At 45.1% G+C, this 21,161-nt stretch overlaps 1 protein-coding gene across 1 annotated transcript in view; it reads right to left on the minus strand.

Moving 5' to 3' along the window:
• The window catches only part of PAX4 (paired box 4), a gene marked incomplete at both ends in the record, with an annotated part of 93,930 nt that overhangs the window by 57,421 nt on the left and 15,348 nt on the right, over positions 1-21,161 (minus strand). Inside the window, one exon of the mRNA XM_082256298.1 lies at positions 18,409-18,561. Coding sequence (XP_082112424.1) covers positions 18,409-18,561 — 153 coding nt within the window. The remainder of the gene's footprint in view (positions 1-18,408; positions 18,562-21,161) is intronic.

The raw sequence follows: 21,161 nt of genomic DNA on the forward strand, positions 1-21,161 counted from the left end.
GCGGAAAAGAATTGACTACGCCTATAGGGCAGTCCCAGGGGTATACTCCCACTTCCTGCTATAGGGCTTCAGTTTTTTCTGCCTAGTCAGGAGTAAGGACCTAGCTCCCTGCTAGGATCTTTGGTCCTAGCATTTTTTCCTTTTTCAACTGAACTTTTTTTTCCTTTTGTGGTTTTCTTTCTACAATCAAGTGTGTTCCAGTGAGAACTACAATCAACTGCCGGACTGGGTGACGCACTGAATATTCTAGATACTTACGGTCTTCCCAGTCTGGCCAGCGAGTACATGCAGACTGCAGCTCCACGCTAGGTCAGCCGCGACATAGCCCCACTGGACGGGAGCTGGCCTGCGATTGAAACACCTCGCGAGGATGCACACGACCTGGTCGTGGCCTGAGTCGCAGCTTACCTCTGGCCCGCAGCACCCCCCCCCATTTCAAAATGGGGAGGTGGTCTACCCGGAGTGGTGCCTGCCAGTCCCAAGGTGTGGTGAGTAGTGTCCCCTCTACCCTCTGGGAAATTTCGGGGTGGACGTGTGTCCCTCCCTGGGTTGGTAGAACTCCCATGTGTCCTTCCTATCTTAATGGCACCCCCTCCTAACTAGCAGGGTTCCCCTGCACTGACAACCACCCCCCTAGTCCCCACTTCTGGAGTGGCTGTACTGTCCTTTGTGTGGGGTGTAAGGTGAGCTGTGGCTAGGGGGGGGGGGGAAGGAGCGTGCTGCGGCGGCTCTATTTGCCATTTTTATGGGAAAAAATGTCCTGGGGGGTCCCTGGATAAGCCCCCCTTGCTGGGCTTAAGTACCTAAAGGGTCTCAGAAATCATGCATGGCTGACTGCATGGGAGCATGGCGGCCATGTTTGTGTAGTCTGGTGTACATGTTTTATTGGTTTCCCATCTAAATCAATGCAATAGCCATTTTCTTAGCCGAATGAAGCGGTGCTCAGCGGTGGGCCCTAGTGGCGGTACTTCCGCTTCCTCTTCCTTTCTGATCGGCATGCAGCAGGCAGCTTGGCACTCTCTGTCCCTCCTAAGTTGGTGGTGGTGAGTCCCTGGGGCTATACATACTCCCTCTTCTGCTATAGCAGCGCTGCTTGGTGCACTGGAACCTGTGGTGCCATCGGTGCAGAAGTAGGTTTTACAGCGTTTTTACAGCTTTTTTGTACAGCTATTGCTGGCGGTCCCCAGGTTACTATGGAGTCCCTAGAGCACATGTCACCACCTGACCCACTCTCAGAAGCTGTGGGACCCTCTGGGTCTCAGTCCGCCATGGTGTCCAAAGTGGACATGGCTCTTCAAAAAAACCTGGCACAAAGCGCCCCCATCTTCACTTGCATCCTCAGATTCTGAGGCTGATTTGGCCGCTGCAGATGTGAGTCACCCCACAGGGTCTCAGTCCATGCACTTGGAGTGCTCTGACAGTGAGGATGATTCCTCTTCCACTACATCTGCGCAAGAAAAGGCACTGGTGGAGTTAGCCCCAGTTCACATTAGTGCGATCACAGAAAGTGCATGTAATTCGGAGCACACTGCTCCTAAATTATGTGCGGTGCAAATTTCAGCCATACAGTTTGTATGGCTGAATTCGCACCGCATCCGCACTAAACAAGCACATGACCTTTTTTTAAGCAGAATCGGATCGCATAGTGGTTCACACTAGTGTGATCCGATTCTGTGCGAACTTGCAGATTGCACTGTGATATGCGATCGCAACAGGGGGCGTCGTTAAATTTTAATTGACACCCCCTGCGTATCGCATATGGCAGTGTAAACTGCCAGGGGTGCGGATGCGATGTGGGATCACGCTGCATATTCGCAGCGTTCCCGCATCGCAGAAATGTGAACCGGGACTTACTGATTGTATTAGTGCTGGAAACTTTAAAAATGGAGGACACAGCTAATGCTGCGTCAGCTGCGCCGGTATAGTTTGGTACCCGCAGACCATCCAAGGTGACTAAGGTGTTCCCCTTTCCTGCCTATTTCGACGAGATTATCGCTAGTCAGTGGGGTTCCCCGAAACGCATGGTTGGGATACCAAACGTTTAGCTAGGAAGTATCCTTTTGAGGAGTCGCTCTTAAAGAAACTGACAGATCCACCAGTGGTGGATTCTCAGGTTTCCAGGTTAAATAAAGTCACACTATTACCAGTGGAGGACGCCTCTGTCTTTTTAACCACTTTAGCCCCGGAGGATTTGGCTGCTTAATGACCAGGCCACTTTTTTCAACTTGGCACTGCGCGAATTTAACTGACAATTGCCCAGTCATGCAATGCTGTACCCAAACGAAATGTATGTCCCTTTTTTCCCCAAAAACAGAGCTTTCTTGTGGTGGTATTATATCACCTCTGCGCTTTTTATTTTTTGCGATTTTAATAAAAAAAGAGCGAAAATTTTGCAAAAAATTTACATTTTCTACTTTGACAGTTAAAAATATCCAATATATTCAATTTTTGTCATATATTTAGGCCAAAATGTATTTAGCTACATGTCTTTGACAAAAAAAATTCTCAATGAGCGTATGTTTAACCACTTTAAGACCGGACGATTTTCATCACTTTAACGGACAATTGCGCGGTCGTGCGATGCTGTACCCAAACAAAATTTACGTCCTCTTTTTCCCACAAACAGAGCTTTCATTTGGTGGTATTTGATCACCTCTGCGCTTTTTATTTTTTGCGATATTAATAAAAAAATAGCGAAAATTTTGCGAAAGATTTTCATTTTCTACTTTGACAGTTAAAAAATATCCAATATATTCAATTTTTGTAATATATGTAGGCCAAAATGTATTTAGCTACATGTCTATGACAAAAAAATTCTCAATGAGCGTATTTTTAACCACTTTAAGACCGGAAGATTTTCATTATTTTAACGGACAATTGCGCGGTCGTGCGACGCTGTACCCAAATAAAATTTACGTCTTTTCCCCCACAAATAGAGCTTTCTTTTGGTGGTATTTGATCACCTGTGCGATTTTTAATTTTTGAAAAAAAGAGCGACAATTTTGAAAAAATAACAATATTTTTCACATTCTGATATATAACATTCCCAAAAAAAACCGCACAAATCAAAATTTTTTAACATTTTAGGCCAATTTGTTTTCTGCTACATATTTCTGGTAAAAAAAATCGTAATAAGCGTATTTTGATTGGTTTCCGCAAAAGTTACTAACTACGGCAAAGATTTGTCATTTTTATTGTTTTTTTTTTTTTTTTACTAGTAATGGCGGCGATCTGTGATTTTTGTGCGGGACTGTGACATTGCGGCGGACAGATTGGACCCCTAACTGACATTTTTGACACTTTTGGGGGGACCAGTGACATTACTACAGTAATCAGTGCTAAAAATACGCACTGTTGCTGTAATAATGACACTGGCAGGGAAGGGGTTAACACTGTTGGTGATCAAGGGGTTAAATGTGTGCCTCATGCTTACTGACGTGTGTGGGGTGAGGGGATTCTGTGACAGAGACAGAGATCGCAGGTTCAGCTATGCTGAATCCTGTGATCTGTCCCTGTCTGTCACAGAGAAGATCTGCCTGCTTTGTTTACACAAGCGGGCGGATTTTCTCACTCTTTCCCCAATGATCGAGGAAGAGAGACGGTTTTAGACACAGCGGGAGCGGGCCTCCGGCAGCACGCGCACGCTGCTGAGACAGGCAGGAATCCAGCGACGTAGGTCTACGTCGCTGGACCCAGGGCTGCCACTGTGCTACAGTAGCAGCAACGTGAGCAGTCTTAAAGTGGTTAAAGACCCTGTAGACCGGAAGGCGGAATCTCTGGTCCCCTACCTTTTTACCGGTGTTTGCCATAACCTTGAACTCCCAGATCTTGACGAAATGGTAAAAGCTTCTATGCCAGGATTTGGAAGGGGGTCAGCATCCCCCCTGAGCTGGCGGATCAGTTGATACAGGGGTTACAGTATATCTGTAAATCCTCTCTGGATGTGGCCCCTTTGGCCTGCAGGGTGTCTGTGACAGCAGTGACTCTTCGCCGCATGATTTGGCTGAAATGCTGGTCTGCGGACCAGGCTTTCAAAAAGGTGCGGACGGATCTCCACTTTGTGGGGGGCCACTTGTTCGGAGTTTCTATGGAAGAGATCATTAAAGGTCTCACAGAAGGTAAGAGCACCTTGCTTCCGCAGGTTACTAAAAGCAGAGAGCCTCGCCGCAAATGTGGTCCTGTCTCCTTGGCCCCCAAGCAGCCCTTTCATCCTGTGGGGTCACAGGACAAGGGTTCTAAATCCTCCCATACATTCTCAGGAGGTTCCTGGGTTGGTAAATCAAAAGCGGGCTCTGCTGGCCCAGCAGACAAGTCCTCCTCTGCCTGAAGGGCCGCCCTCATCCGTACATGGAGTGGTTGGATGTCTTTGTTTCTTTCCGGACCCGTGGACCTCCTTCATTCAAGACAAATGAGTCCACGAGTTGATTCGGTCCAGTTACAAGATCGAGTTTCGGTCCTTGCCTCAGGCAAGGTTCTTTCCTTCCAGCCTGTGCCTGTCCCTGGATCGGCTACAGGGCCTTCTCGGGGCGGTTAAGGATTTGCTCTCACAAGGAGTCATTTCCAGAGTTGGAACTTTTTTTAGGGTTTTTATTCAAACCTATTTACTGTCCCCAGGAAGGAGGGCAAGGTCCGTCCAATCTTGGACCTTAAGGCCCTGAACCACTTTGTGCGAGTTCAGAAATCCAGAATGGAGTCCATTTGCATGGTAGTGGAATCCCTTCATCAAGGGGATTTTCTGGCCTCTATCGATATTAAGGATGCTTCCCTTCATATCCCAATATATGTCGGGCATCAGCGTTTTCTTCGCTTTGCCGTAGGCGAGGAGCACTATTAATTTGTGGCATTACCCTTTGGTCTTGCCTCAGCTCCTTGGGTGTTCACAAAATTGTTGGCCCAGGTGTTAGCCTTGCTCAGGCAGAGGGGGATTGCGGTACTGGGGTACCTTCTGCGAGTCTCCCTCTGTCCTACAGGACGATTTGGACATCACTGTGCAAACTCTGCAAAAGTTCAGCTGGACACTGAATTTTCAGAAATCAGCTCTGACTCCATCCAACAAATTAGACTACCTGGGCCTGACCCTGGATTCAGCCTCAGCTAGGGTGCTGAAGTTTCAGCATGCGATTCGGCTCCTGTTATCCAACTACCGATCATCTCTCAGGACTTGCATGCAGGTGCTGGGTTTGATGGCTCCCACCTTCGAGGCGGTTCCGTTTGCTCACTTTTATACTAGACTTCTGCAAAAGGAGATTTTGACCAAATGGGACAAGAATCCTTGGTCTCTGGACAATCTGGTCCTGTTGTGCCAGGGTACAAGGGGATCCTTGCTGTGGTGACTCCGTACCCCTGCGCTCCAGCAGGGAAAGTCCTTTCTTCCCTTGTACTCCATGGTGGTTTCCATGGACACCAGCCTGTCCAGGTGGGGAGGTGTCCTGGGCACGGAATCGGCCCAGGGAGTTTGGTCTTGGGAGGAGTCCAGCCTACCAATCAATATCCTGGAAATTTGGACGATCAGGCTTTGCCTGTCCAAGTGGAGGATCGTCTGCAGGGGTGTCCTACATTCTAAGGTGGGCAGAATACTTTGTTCCAGCCCTCTCTGCTCTGCACATTCCAGGGGTGGAAAATTGGCAGGCGGACTACCTTAGTCAGCAGGCCTGACGAATGGTCCCCTCACCTGTTGTTTCAACAAATGTGTCTCTGGTGGGGGACCCCTGATGTGGACCTGTTAGCCTCTCGCCTTAATCAAAAGGTTCTGAGGTTTGTAGCAAGGTATTGGGATCCTCTGGCAAACGCCGCAGATTCTCTGGTGGCCCCCATGGGGCCAGAATCGTCTAATGTATGCCTTTCCTCTGCTACAGCTTCTGCCGGGACTTCTAAGCAAAATCAAGGCCTCGATGGTCTTGGTACGCAGGCCTGGTCAGACTGGTAGCCGATGCCCCTTGGTGACTTATCCTCAGAGAAGATCTTTTGTCCCAAGGACCGATCTTCCATCCTACTTTGCAGTTGGCTATTGAAAGCCAGGTACTGAAGAACAGAGGGTTGTCAGATTCGGTAATTCCTACTCGGTTAAAAGCAAGGAAGTACACTTCCAGGAAGATTTATCATCACGTTTGGAAGGCATACATTACTTAGCGTGAGTCTTGGGGAGTTTCCCCCCCGTTCCTTTTCGGTTTCACGTCTGCTGGAGTTACTACAAAGAGGTGTAGATCAGCGTTTGGCCCTGGGCACCATCAAGGGTCAGATTTCAACTTTGTCAATTTTTTTCTAATGCCCTTTGGCCACAAATTCCTTGGTTCACACCTTCCTGCAGGGGGTTTGCCATCTGGCTTCTCTGGTAAGGTCCCCGATGCCTCCGTGGGATCCTAATCTGGTACTGTCAATCCTTCAAAAACCACCTTTTAATAATATTCGTGAACTTCCTCTCCTTACTCTGTCACAGAAGGTGGCTTTCTTGGTAGCAATTACTTCTGCACGCAGGGTCTCAGAGCTGGCTGCATTGTCCTATCGGTCACCTTACTTAGTGGTTCACAGGGACAAATTGGTACTACGTCCCTGTCAGTCATTCCTTCCTAAGGTCGTCTCGGGGGTTCCACCTAAATGAAGACATTGTGTTGCCTTTATTATATCCTAAGCCGAAACATCCAAAAGAAATTTTCTTGCATTCCCTGGATGTGGTTCGGGCCATCAGGGTGTACTTGGTGGCGACTGATTTGATTTGCAAATCGGATTCCTTGTTTGTCCTTACGGATGATTCTGGTAAGGGGCAGGCTGCATCTGCTGCAACCATTTTCAGATGGATCAGGCAGGCGGTGGTGCAGGCCTATTCTATCAAGGGTCAGGATCCTCCTTTCCCTGTTAAGGTGCATTCTACAAGGGTGCTTAGTGCCTCCTGGGCCTTCCGTCATCAGGCGTCAGTGGTCCAGATTTACAAGGCAGCCACCTGGTCGTCTGTACACACATTCACAAAGTTTTACAAGATGGATGTACTAGCATCTGCGGATGTTGCGTTCGGCCGCAAAGTTTTGCAGGCTGCTGTTGCAGATGCTCCTGCCTCTTGAGGGTTTTTTTCCTGGTAGGTGAGCTCCAGTTGTTCCTGGTTAAGCTCCTGGTTTACCTGGTTTAGCCCTTTGGGAAATATGTTTATTGCTGTGTTTTTCCCACCCCTCATGTTGACACTGCTTTGGGATGTCCCAAGGGTCAAAAAAGATATGGAGCTGTGTCTGTCAATAAACAAAAGAAAAAACTGGATTTCTCTGATGTTCATTAATGGACACAGCACCCACCCCTCTGTTGAGTTGGGTTATGTATTCTTCCGTAGTGATGTCGCGAACCTAAAATTCGCCGTTCGCGAACGGCGAACGCGAACATCGGCAAATGTTCGCGAACCGGGCGAACCGCCATAGACTTCAATAGGCAGGCGAATTTTAAAACACACAGGGACTCTTTCTGGCCACAATAGTGATGGAAAAGTTGTTTCAAGGGGACTAACACCTGGACTGTGGCATGCCGGAGAGGGATCACGCAAAAAAAAGTTCTTAAAAATTATAATTTTTTGATAGAGAGCCAATTATTGGAAAAATTAAAAAAAAATAAAAATAAAAAATTTCTTTGGATTTAGCATCTGGGGGGTCTAAAAAGTGTACCTGTGAAGTTTCAGCTCTGTAGCATGTCCAGAACCCCTAAAAAACAGCATTTGTCTTATATTTTCAGGAATATGGCTTCTCTGCGGCTGGCTTTTTCTCTTGCAGGCATTTATCGGGCATTTTTTTAGGCAGGCATGTCATTTTTTGTATTTAGTGTCTGGGGGGTCTAAAAAGTGTACCTGTCAAGTTTCAGCTCCGTAGCATGTCCAGAACCCCTAAAAAGCAGCATTTTTCTTATATTTTCAGGAATATGGCTTCTCTGCGGCTGGCTTTTTCTCTTGCAGGCATTTAGCGGGCATTTTTTTAGGCAGGCATGTAATTTTTTGTATTTAGTGTCTGGGGGGTCTAAAAAGTGTACCTGTCAAGTTTCAGCTCTGTAGCATGTCCAGAACCCCTAAAAAACAGCATTTTTATTATATTTTCAGTAATACGGCTTCTCTGCGGCTGGCTTTTTCTCTTGCAGGCATTTATCGGGCATTTTTTTAGGCAGGCATGTCATTTTTTGTATTTAGTGTCTGGGGGGTCTAAAAAGTGTACCTGTCAAGTTTCAGCTCTGTAGCATGTCCAGAACCCCTAAAAAACAGCATTTGTCTTATATTTTCAGGAATACGGCTTCTCTGCGGCTGGCTTTTTCTCTTGCAGGCATTTAGCGGGCATTTTTTTAGGCAGGCATGTCATTTTATGTATTTAGTGTCTGGGGGGTCTAAAAAGTGTACCTGTCAAGTTTCAGCTCTGTAGCATGTCCAGAACCCCTAAAAAACAGCATTTTTCTTATATTTTCAGGAATACGGCTTCTCTGCGGCTGGCTTTTTTTCTTGCAGGCATTTAGCAGGCATTTTTTTAGGCAGGCATGTCATTTTTTGGATTTAGCATCTGGGGGGTCTAAAAAGTGTACCTGTGAAGTTTCAGCTCTGTAGCATGTCCAGAACCCCTAAAAAACAGCATTTGTCTTATATTTTCAGGAATATGGCTTCTCTGCGGCTGGCTTTTTCTCTTGCAGGCATTTATCGGGCATTTTTTTAGGCAGGCATGTCATTTTTTGTATTTAGTGTCTGGGGGGTCTAAAAAGTGTACCTGTCAAGTTTCAGCTCTGTAGCATGTCCAGAACCCCTAAAAAGCAGCATTTTTCTTATATTTTCAGGAATATGGCTTCTCTGCGGCTGGCTTTTTCTCTTGCAGGCATTTAGCGGGCATTTTTTTAGGCAGGCATGTAATTTTTTGTATTTAGTGTCTGGGGGGTCTAAAAAGTGTACCTGTCAAGTTTCAGCTCTGTAGCATGTCCAGAACCCCTAAAAAACAGCATTTTTATTATATTTTCAGTAATACGGCTTCTCTGCGGCTGGCTTTTTCTCTTGCAGGCATTTATCGGGCATTTTTTTAGGCAGGCATGTCATTTTTTGTATTTAGTGTCTGGGGGGTCTAAAAAGTGTACCTGTCAAGTTTCAGCTCTGTAGCATGTCCAGAACCCCTAAAAAACAGCATTTTTCTTATATTTTCAGGAATACGGCTTCTCTGCGGCTGGCTTTTTTTCTTGCAGGCATTTAGCGGGCATTTTTTTAGGCAGGCATGTCATTTTTTGTATTTAGTGTCTGGGGGGTCTAAAAAGTGTACCTGTCAAGTTTCAGCTCTGTAGCATGTCCAGAACCCCTAAAAAACAGCATTTTTCTTATATTTTCAGGAATATGGCTTCTCTGCGGCTGGCTTTTTCTCTTGCAGGCATTTAGCGGGCATTTTTTTAGGCAGGCATGTAATTTTTTGTATTTAGTGTCTGGGGGGTCTAAAAAGTGTACCTGTCAAGTTTCAGCTCTGTAGCATGTCCAGAACCCCTAAAAAACAGCATTTTTCTTATATTTTCAGGAATACGGCTTCTCTGCGGCTGGCTTTTTTTCTTGCAGGCATTTAGCGGGCATTTTTTTAGGCAGGCATGTCATTTTTTGTATTTAGTGTCTGGGGGGTCTAAAAAGTGTACCTGTCAAGTTTCAGCTCTGTAGCATGTCCAGAACCCCTAAAAAACAGCATTTTTCTTATATTTTCAGGAATACGGCTTCTCTGCGGCTGGCTTTTTCTCTTGCAGGCATATATATCAGTGGTGGGTGGGCAGTGGCACAGTACACTCTCTGTGGACCTGACAGCAGTCACTGGCACCCAGGCAACTGCAATTTAAAAAATATATATATATTTTTTTACTTTGCAAGCTGCTGTGCCACTTTATATATCAGTGGTGGGTGGGCAGTGGCACAGTACACTCTCTGTGGACCTGACAGCAGTCACTGGCACCCAGGCAACTGCAATTTAAAAAATATATATATATTTTTTTACTTTGCAAGCTGCTGTGCCACTTTATATATCAGTGGTGGGTGGGCAGTGGCACAGTACACTCTCTGTGGACCTGACAGCAGTCACTGGCACCCAGGCAACTGCAATTTAAAAAAATATATATTTTTTTTTACTTTGCAAGCTGCTGTGCCACCTTATATATCAGTGGTGGGTGGGCAGTGGCACAGTACACTCTCTGTGGACCTGACAGCAGTCACTGGCACCCAGGCAACTGCAATTTTAAAAAATATATATTTTATTTTACTTTGCAAGCTGCTGTGCCACCTTATATATCAGTGGTGGGTGGGCAGTGGCACAGTACACTCTCTGTGGACCTGACAGCAGTCACTGGCACCCAGGCAACTGCAATTAAAAAAAAATATATTTTTTTTTACTTTGCAAGCTGCTGTGCCACCTTATATATCAGTGGTGGGTGGGCAAACAGTGGCACTGCAGTGGGCACAGTACACTCTGTGGACCTGACAGTAACTGGCAGCCCAGGCAACTGCAATAATAAAAAATATTTTTTTTTTTTCAATTTATTGCAACAAGATGCTGTGCCACCGTATATATATCAGTGGTGGGCAGTGCACTGCAGTGGGTACAGTGCACTCTGTGGACCTGACACAGCACTCACTGCAATTATGACAGAGGAAAAAAAAAATATTTTTTAAAATGCAAGGTACTGTGCCTGTGCCACCCGAAATGAGTGTGGTGTGCACACAGTACAGTCTGTGGTAGGTCTGTGGCCTCTCACACACAGCGGGCAGGCAACTGCAGTGTACAATAGATATATATAGATATATATATAAAGAAAAAACTCTATTACCTTACCAGCCCTTAAAAGGGCTTTTGGGGACACTATATATATATATATATGTATATATATAAATAAAAAAAATCCTCAATTACCAGCCCTTAAAAGGGCTTTTGGGGACACTAGATAGATATAGATAGATATATATATATAAGAAGAAACAACTCAATTACCAGCCCTTAAAAGGGCTTTTGGGGATGCTAGGTATATATATATATATATATATATATATATATATATATATATATATATATATATATATAAAAAAAAAAACACAAATACCAGCCCTTAGAAGGGCTTTTTGGGGTGCTGATATTACAGCAGTAGTGGACCAAGAACACTGCAAGACCAGGAACACTGACTAACTGTCCCTAGCTTAACAGCAGCAGCAGCAGCAGCAGCAGCTCTCTCCCTACTCTCACTACACACACTGCTTCAGAATGATCTAAGATGGATGCTGCCCTTGCTTATTTATAGGAGGTGGGAGGGTGTGGGAGGGAGGTATGCTGATTGGCTGGAAATGTGTCTGCTGACTGTAAAGTTCAGGGTCAAAGTTTGCCTCAATGATGTCTTATGGGGGGCGGACCGAACATCGCATATGTTCGCCGGCAGCGGCGAACGCGAACATGCTAAGTTGGCCGGGAACTGTTCGCCGGCGAACAGTTCTATACATCTCTATTCTTCCGGCACTGCTTGTTACAAAATTGAAGTCCTATAGCAGGAAGTGGGAGTATACCCCCTGGGACTGCCCTATAAGTGTTAACAATTATTTTGCGCCTAGTGTCCTACTCCTAAGGAGAGCAGCATAACCCAAGGGTCAAAGAAGATATGGAGCTGTGTCCCTCAATGAACATCAGAGAAAAGGATTTTACGGTAAGACAAAAATCCAGTTTTCCCTTCACATTCTGTACCAATGTAAATAGCCACCTAGATAGATAGACAGGATGAATCTCCCTAGCATAGACAGACAGCATTAAACGCCCGACAGTGCTTGTAACTAATCTGCACTCTCAAAATCAATTGGGATAAAGTTAGAAAAGTCTTTGTAAGTCAAGTTTTATTTCTGTCACTTCTCATTTGGTTAAGCTTTAAACTTCAGCCAATTTTATATTTATACCACAAAAAAAATGGAAAATGTTATACAGTACTTATCTGACGGTAATTTTCCTTTCTTGATGCATAAGCATGAAAGCATACACGTATGGGTATAGGCTTCACCCCTCACCCAATCAGGACTGGTAATGCTATATAAACGAGTCACCTCCCCCAAGGTGGCATTCTCTTAACTATGCTCAAATGCAAAGCCCCCAAGGGAGGGACCTGTATGCTGTCATGCCTACGCATCAGGAAAGGAAAATTACCGTTGGGTAAGTATAACATTTTCTGTTTTCCTGACACAAGCATGACAGCATACACGTATGGGATGTAGCATGTCCAAAAACAAAAAAACAAGGGGGTATGCTGAAGTATTTTATTCATTGTTAACTCCGGTCAGTACAGAACTCCCAAACTCTACAGTAGTTAAGGCTGCCAGGTCTAATTTGTAGTGAGTCAAAAATGTGCTAGACCATGTTGGCTCTACATATTATTTCTGAGGATAGACCCTTGAATTCTGCCCAGGATGCCAATAGGCTTCTTGTCGAGTGAGCCCTTACATCGGTTGGACATTCTAGACTTCTTGCCTTATAAGCCCTCTTGATGGTCTTGACCAAGATGCTGCTAGTCCTTTTCTTTTCCCACCTGGGATGACAAACAGGTTTTCTGTTCTTCTCAAAGGGGCTTTTCTCTGTATGTATACTTCCAAGATAGACCCGACATCTAACTCATGCGTCTGGTTAGATGTGTCTATCCGCATTGTTGGGAGAACGATGTCCTGTTTCCAATAAAATGGTTTGTTTACCTTTGGCAGATGTTATGGCAGAGTTCTTAAATCACTCTATCCGGAAGGTATCAACAATAAGGAGGTTTGTATCTTAAGGCCTAAATATATGATATTCTTCTCCCTGATATAATGGCAGTGAGGAAAACTGCTTTCATCGTTATATTCCACAATGAAGTTGCTTGGTCACTTGAAAAAGGAGATTGGGACAACATCTGTAATACCACCTCTATGTCCCTTGGAGGAATAAATTACCTTCTTTGAGGACAAACTACAAGCTTTCAGAAATTGGTGTACTAACTGCTGGGTAGCCCATCTTACCCCTGACAAGGCCGAAAGGGCTGAGACTTGGACTCTGAGTGTGTTTGCCTGTTGGTCTTTCTCAAGGCCTGTTTGAAGGAATTCTAGCACTTGTGATTCCCGTGCCATTAATAGGTCGAATCCTCTGGACTCGGCAAAGGTGGCAAACTTTTCCCATATAGTCGAGTAGGTACTGTTCATCATTGCCGCTCTTGCTTTCAGCAAGGTTTCGATAACTGAGGCCGAGCAACCTGCCTCCCCTAGCCTTCTCCTCACAATCTGCATGCTGCAAGATGAAGCCTGGTAGGATTCGCGTGACACAACTGACCTTGCTGGAGGAGATCTGGTATTCCCGGTAGTAGGATTGGGGGTTCCAACGCTGTAGACTGTAGTAGTGGGAACCACGGCCAGTGGGGCCAACAAGGAATGATTGCTATCACCACCCCTGGGTGTTTGCGTATTCTGTAGAGTAACCTAGGAATTATAGGTGTTGGTGGAAATATGTATGCTAGGGTACAGATTCAATTGGAGCTGAGTGCATCTAACGCTTCCTTCTGTGGGAATTTCGCTCTCGCTAAGAAATGTCTGCATTTTCTGTTGGTCGGGGATGTCATTAAGTCGAGGTCTGGATGACCCCACTGAATGCAAATCCACTGGAAGACTGACTGGTTCAGTGCCCATTTGTTGTTGTCCAATGTTTTTTCAGCTCAGTGCATCCGCCAAGTAATTCTGTTGAGCTGGGATGTAAGTGGCTGATAGGCTTGACACATTCTGTTGAGCCCAGTTCATAATGGGCACGACCTCCACTAGGAGTGCTTGACTCCTTGTTCCTTCTTGGGGGGCATACATAGGTGACTACTGCCCTGTTGTCCATCTGTAGTATTACACTGGTACCTCGGACATGGTCTTGAGATGCTTTTAGAGCTTGAAAGGCTGCCTTCAGTTCTAATACATTGGAAACTTCCTTCTGTCTGCTTCTCCATGAGCCTTGGGCTAGTTGCCCGTTGCAATGTGCTCCCCAGCCTACCGCTGATACATCCAATGTTATCACTACTGGTGTCGGTGAGTTGAGTTAGTGGCACTTTGACAAATTGGCTGGTTTCTGCCACCAATTGAGGAAACGCTTCATCACTGGTAACAGTCTGATTCGTTGAAGCATGTAGTGGCTCTTCCATTGTCCCAGGAATTCCCCCTGGAAGGTCCTCATCTGCCAGAGGGCCCACTTTACCATGGGTATTGTAGCCGCTAGCGATCCTAACAGCCTGAGACATTGGGAGGCCATGAGGTATGAGAGTGTCAATATCTTTTCTAGTTGAGAGACAAGCGCCGTTGCCTTCTCTGAAGGGAGTTCTGCTGTGTTCCTGCAGGTATCCAGGATTGCCCCCAGAAACAGCATTCTCTGCGTGGGCACTGGTTGATGCTTTTGCCAGTTAATTATCCATCCTAGGCTCAGTAGGGTTTAGACCAAAATCTCCCGATGTTCTGTCAGGATTTGCGGGTTTTAGGCTACTAGGAGGACATCATCCAAATAGCGGAATACTTGTGGACCTTGTCTGCGCCACATGGCTATGACTGGGAGTAGCACCTTGGAGAATATCCTCAGTGACTTTGACAGGCCAAATGGTAGGCAGATGAATTGAAAATGGTATTCCATTATCGCAAAGCATAAATATTTGTGACATTGTTGATAAACTGGGACATGTAAGTAGGCATCTTTCAAATCTAAAGATAACAGCCACTCCCCCTGTCTGATGCTTTGTATGACTGACTGCAGCAACTCGATTTGAAAGCTTTGCACTTGGATGTACTTTTTCAACTTCCGAAGGTCTAATACTGGCCTGTTTTTTCTTTAATAATAAAAGAGGAGAATAGAATCCTTGATGTCTTTCTCGCATAGGGACTGGTTCTATGGCTCTTTCTTGTAGGAGCGATTGAACATATTCAAAAATTATCTGTATCTTCTGTCGCCACTGAGGGATCTTTGTGCGGGTAAAATGGGGAACCTCCGGAGGAGTCACAAATTCCCAGTGATGATCTTCCCGGATTATCTTTATGGCCCAAGGGTCCTTGATTTTCTCCGCCCAGACCGACGCAAATTGGCATAGTCGGGTACAAACCGGACCAGTCTGGATGGAGGAACCATCAAGAGGGTTTCTGTGTTGTGCTCTGTCTTGATTTGTTCAACTGAGCCACCGATGTCTGGGGAGTTCTTCCACCCTCTCTTGGTATCTGTTTGTTCTAAAGGATAATGTGTCCCTTATTTTACTTATAAATTGTCTCCTTTGTGACTGGTGCTGGCATCTTGGTCTCAAATCTTGGGAAATCAACCCTGACTTGTCCCCTGTCACCTTCGAAATAGCAGTTTCCAATTTGCTGCCAAACAAGGCTGCTCCGTCAAAAGGGATACAGCACCAGTTGGATTTTGACAATCAGTCTGCCGTCCATGGTTTGAGCCATAATGCTCTTCTTGCCATCACTGATAATAGCATTACTCTGGCTAAACACCGTGTGTCGATCGCCACTTCACCTACAAAATCGCCCACCAGTTTGATTTTGTTCAGTATTTTCAGTACATAGGCACTTTCGGTCTCTGTGGATAACTCCGCTTCTGCGCTCTCTGCCCGTGTTTTTATTGCCTCGGCTACTGATGTCAGTGGCAAAAATGGCTGCCAGGCACTTCCTGCTGATGCATATATTTTCTTTAGCTCTATATCTATCTTCCTTTCTGAAACATCCTTGAAGAAAACTGCATCATCCATAGATAATGCGACATGTCTGGCCAATCAAATAACAGCTGCATCCACTAGTGGTGGCATCTCCAGTGCATTGACCTCTTCTTTCTTGAAGGGATACATCTTCTCAAACCTGTTGGATAAGGACGGTTTTCTGTCTATCTTCTTTTATTCATCATAGATAATATCCTTCACCTCCTCAATCAATGGAAATGAGAGTGCCGACCTTTTTAATTGTGGATATTTTCTAGTTTTTCCGGTTTGCGTGATTTCCTCCTCCCATTCAAAAGCTTCTCCTATTGCTCTTATCAGGGGTTGCACTAAGGTGAAGTCGAAACCGATAAACAACTCCTCTTCCAAGGGGGACTCATCTCCCGAGCCCGACACTGGTGATGGTTCCCTTAGGAGCTTCTGAGCTGATGATGGGCTGGTTCTGCCATTTCTTGTAGGGAATCTTTAAAGGTTTTTTTATTAGGGAGATCATATTTGCCTTTTCCACCTTTCTTATCTGTTGTTGCTCCTAGCAGACAAGACCGACCTAATATCTTCCTAGGTAATGCCTTTAGGTCGCAGCCCAAACATTGATCCTCTGCGCCTTCCTCAGCCTGTGTCTCCACCATTGCTTGCCGGCCTTCCTGGAGGTCTTTTGAATAGCTTGCAGCCATAGAAGGGCTTCTGTCTGCACGTCTTGAGGAACAGTGCTGGTGGTGAGGGCTAGAAGCATTTCATTAGCCATGCACTCTCTTTTAATGGATTTAATACCTACTTACCTGACCCTCACCTTATATTGTGTGGCTGGTCTCTGGGAGAGCTCATGGTATGCTTTTAAGAATCTGCAACAAAAGGTTTAGGTAAGCATACTATCTCCACTCTTGCATGTAATCAATAGCACATGTCTTACCTCCACAGGAGCTCTGAACAGGAACGGCACAAAACAAGCACAATCTGTTCAAACAAGGAAGATTCTCACAACCTGCATACCACACATTTCATACTACCCAGCAACCCCGGATGCTCTCCCTTACATGGCCTCTGCCACTTGCATCTTCTCCTGTCTTGTGCACCTGGCTTGTCTCATACTCCCCCACTATAAAGGGGGGAGAGGGGGTCCTGCCCACTTTCCAGGTGTCCCCTAATTGCTGTCTGAGCATCTCCCAGAGCTTCCCGGCAGCCAACGGCGAACCAGAAGTCACCCAGCACCATCTTGGTGCAGCTCCTCTGACCGAAAGTCTACTGGGCGCCATTTTGGATAGGGTAGTCTGTAGCAGGCCTGCCAGAAGTCACTGGACGCCATCTTGGAACTAGGCAGCTACCATGCCGGTCATCTCTCTGCTGTCTGCCTGGAATTGCACCCCCAAAACAGCGCATCCCCTAACCCAGCAGCCTGAGGGAAGCTTACAGCCATGACAAAGGAGAGAGAAACCCATGTCCCCGGAGGAGTTACTTACCTGTCCCCAGAGACCAGTATCCTACCCCCAGTTACTGGACCTGGGGGAAGCTTCCCTCGTATAGGCAGTTTACACCCAAACGGAGGAAACTTTGACACAGGAGAGGCTGAACCTGTGCGGCTGACCGTATGAACCCGGCAAGGTGAGGGCAAAAATAAAAAATCTTCTTTCCATAGTAATAACTGGTTGAGCATTTGAGGAACAAAAAGTGAATGCCACCTTGGGAGAGACAACTCATTTATATAGTATACCCAGTCCTGTTTGGGTCAGGGGCGGAGCCAATACCCATACCTTTATGCTGTCATGTTTGTGTCAGGAAATAATTTTTTCTATTAGAAGAATACTTAATAGTTAGATCTGTCTTTGTCAGTAAATTATTACTTTCTTTTTGCTTCTGTCTTGGTGATGACCACTCCTCTTATCCCATTCTTGTCCCATTGTCACAGGGAGAAAATGTGAAGTTAAAGCCCAACTCCAGGAACATAATAAAATCCACCTTTGCAGTGGGGCATGGGTTATTGCTTGTTAAGTCTAGGGGAGAGATGAAAAGGCTGTTTCAAATACCTGATTCCTTGCTCCGCTTAAAGCTCCAATCTGTGGGCACAGCCTCAGCGTCATCATGTACTATACAGGGGCATTAACCCTGTATGATAAAGCAAGGAGGCTGCAGTGTTGGACACACTGCAAAGGAGGATTTTTTTTATGTTCCCAGAGCTTTCAATTTCCAAAATGGTATCACAGACAGCAATAAACAATTTACAGAAATATTTGTTCTTCCCACACTTATTCAAAATCAAAAATTTAGCTAGAGTTAGGTTATAAGACCACACAGGGGACAATTTTTAGAGAAGCTTAACGCAAAAGTGGAGACGTTTTAATATTACTATTTACAGTCTCCTAACATTCTTTTACTTTCTACGCCTTCATTTTTTATTGCAGCACTGCACTCACACTTTCAGCAGAAAAGACTTTGCACTGTAAACACTGAAAGCATGAGCTTGATTTTGCAAGTTTTCGCTAGATATTGGATTCATTCAGAGCAATCCATCGAATCTAAAAATGAAACAATTGTTTGTAGCATCATAAGGGTATGGCGTTAACCTCTAATTGTGGTGAGACCAAAAGAGTCTTTCATCTAATATGCCTTGTATTGGGTTTGTTTCCATTGACAGGCTAACTTTATTTTATATTTTAGTATTGTGTCATTTGTCAAAAGGCACCTTTCTCTTTTGAATTTCTATATAAACTGACCACAAATTTGGAAATTGTATCGTACCATTTTCCAGGATATCTGTTTGCTCTGTTGAAAATATGGTCCTGTTGCGGTGCTGGTTGCTTGGTTGAAGTACTGTAGACTGAGTCTCGGTATTACTTGCACATAGGTTTTTATATGGAATTTTCACAGTGGTCCAGTTCAAATCCAGTGAACCTGCACAAGATGCTCAATAAAACATGTGGGAACAGGGAATAAAAAATGAAACAGGAAAACTGAGTGGGAACAGTGGACAAGAGGAGAGCTACTGTAAAGGATCTGAGTTTGGATTTTTAAGCACAAGTTCACTTTAAAAAAAAACATAAATGCACATTTTTCCAGGTTAAAAAAAAAAATTGCATTTACCATTTTTTTTTTTTTAGGAGCCTGGAAAGCACTGCACCAGCAATCAGCAGATTGTCAGTGTCACCTATCTGGCCGTACATGCTAGGCAGTTTCACACTAACAGGAGGACTCAATGAACTACCGCAGCGCTCAACAGCACTGTGGTAGTTCATTGAAAACTACAAACCGACAGCTGAAAAGGATGTCGAGGCTTGTAGTTCATACACAGAACTCTGTACGGCCACACTGTTCAAAAAGTGACAACTAGTACGGGAGAACTTCTCCCCATACCTCTGTCACAGGGACAGAAGGCAGTGGGGAGCGGCTGCAGCAGTGGGAACATGTTACATGTTCCCCCCGTAAAAATGGGTGGAACATGTAACACATTCCCAAGGGTGAACTTATCCTTTAAACCATGAATGAGATAAAAGGAGCAGGGTGTGGACAATAAATTAGAAAATGGACACAGAGGGGGGGATTTACTAAAACTGGTGTACACAGAATCTGGTGAAGCTGTGCATAGTAACCAATCAGCTTCTGAGTTTTGAACAAAGAATAATAGTAGCGCTTGAAACAATGTTAAAAAGTCTCTAAAAATAAACCATAAAGAATCCCCCAAGATGCCAGTCTGGTTAGTGTCAAACTCCTCCCAGCATATGGAAAATAGTCCTGCAAGGTTATTCAATGTTGGTACATCAGAACATCCATCCCCTGAGACTCCAAAGCTCCAACAATTCACAAACCGCAAATCATTCGTGTAGTTCAACAGGGTCACCACTATTCCACCACCAAGTGCAGGGGGACAAAAGGTAATGGCCACTCACCAGATCATGTTGCTCACTTACTCTCATAAGTGAGCACACCTCGCATATAATAAATGGTTCAGTGGTTCTCTTCCTCTCATGCTCCCATGTGCATGGAAAACATAAAAAACATTCCCCACTAGTATGTTTTCCACGCACATGGGAGCATGAGAGGAAGAGAACCACTGAACCAATCTTGGATTTAACCCTTGCTGATCTATACTCACGTGGGCATCTATTATATGCGAGGTGTGCTCACTTATGAGAGTAAGTGAGCAACATGATCTGGTGAGTGGCCATTACCTATTGTCCCCCTGCACTTGGTGGTGGAATAGTGGTGACCCTGTTGAACTACACGAATGATTTGCGGTTTGTGAATTGTTGGAGCTTTGGAGTCTCAGGGGACGGATGTTCTGATGTACCAACATTGAATAACCTTGCAGGACTATTTTCCATATGCTGGGAGGAGTTTGACACTAACCAGACTGGCATCTTGGGGAATTCTTTATGGTTTATTTTTAGAGACTTTTTAACATTGTTTCAAGCGCTACTATTATTCTTTGTTCATTCTATCATCAAATATACTGTATATTTGTTTAAGTAGCTGCTATATTGGTTTTAACTTTTACCAGCCGGTGTGCTGGTGCTCCCTGGAGCGCGGAGATTAATTCACAGTTTAGGCGTAAGGCTGAGGAATTTTGTACATATTAGCTTCTGAGTTTTATTGTCATATCTTAATTGAACAAGCTGAAGTTAGAAGCTGATTGGTTACTATGTACATTTTCACCAGATTCTGTGTGCACCACTTTTAGTAAATCTCCCTCAGAGGGTTAGTGGGGTCGGTGAACAACACAAGAGACACGAAAACTGAGTGGGAAGAGTGAATGAGAGAATGACTCTCAGAAGCTGACTGCAAGCAGTGAAGGAGAGAAGAGACAAAGGACCTGAGTGGAGATTGCAAAGAAGAGCAGAAAAACAGGAGCTGAGGACAGTGAATAAGAGAAGAGACAAAGAAAGAGGTGGAAACGATGAAGGCGAACAGGTAAACCAAATATGAATGAGGACAGTTAAGGAGAATAAAAACACAGATGAAGAGTCAAGACAGTGTGTCAGGTAGAAACTGGCCATAATACAAATGAAAGCTCAAGGCGCATACAAATGTGCAGGCCTGCGGATGCTCGTTTTGCTGTGGGTAGAAGTGCGCAGATGCGCGCACATGTTCGCATGAGCATGCAGGGGCACCAGCAGCCAACAATGGCACCAAATAGACTATTAAAGTGCAGAAGTTGTACTTGTCAGTGCTGTCTGATCTATGTTTGACTTTTGTGTTTGAACACTACCTGCCCTGACCTTGGCCTGTCTCTGGATTCTGCTCTGCCTTCTGCTTATCTGCCTGCTCCAGTGTTGTTGACCTCTGCCTGTATTCTGACTATTCTCTGCAGTCCCTTGACACAGTTTCCACCTCTTTTTTTGCTGCAGCACAAACAGAGACTGCTACCAGACCCACAGTGATGATGCTGCTTCCTAAACCAAGGGTGCCCACACCGGAAAGGTTCTCAGGGGACCGAAGTACAATCAGAGCAATCCATAAGGCATGCCAGCTATACTTCTTCCTGCAACAACAGACTT

This window comes from Pelophylax lessonae (assembly GCF_965119305.1).
Source record: "Pelophylax lessonae genome assembly, chromosome: 4".
Taxonomy (NCBI): Eukaryota; Metazoa; Chordata; class Amphibia; order Anura; family Ranidae; genus Pelophylax; species Pelophylax lessonae.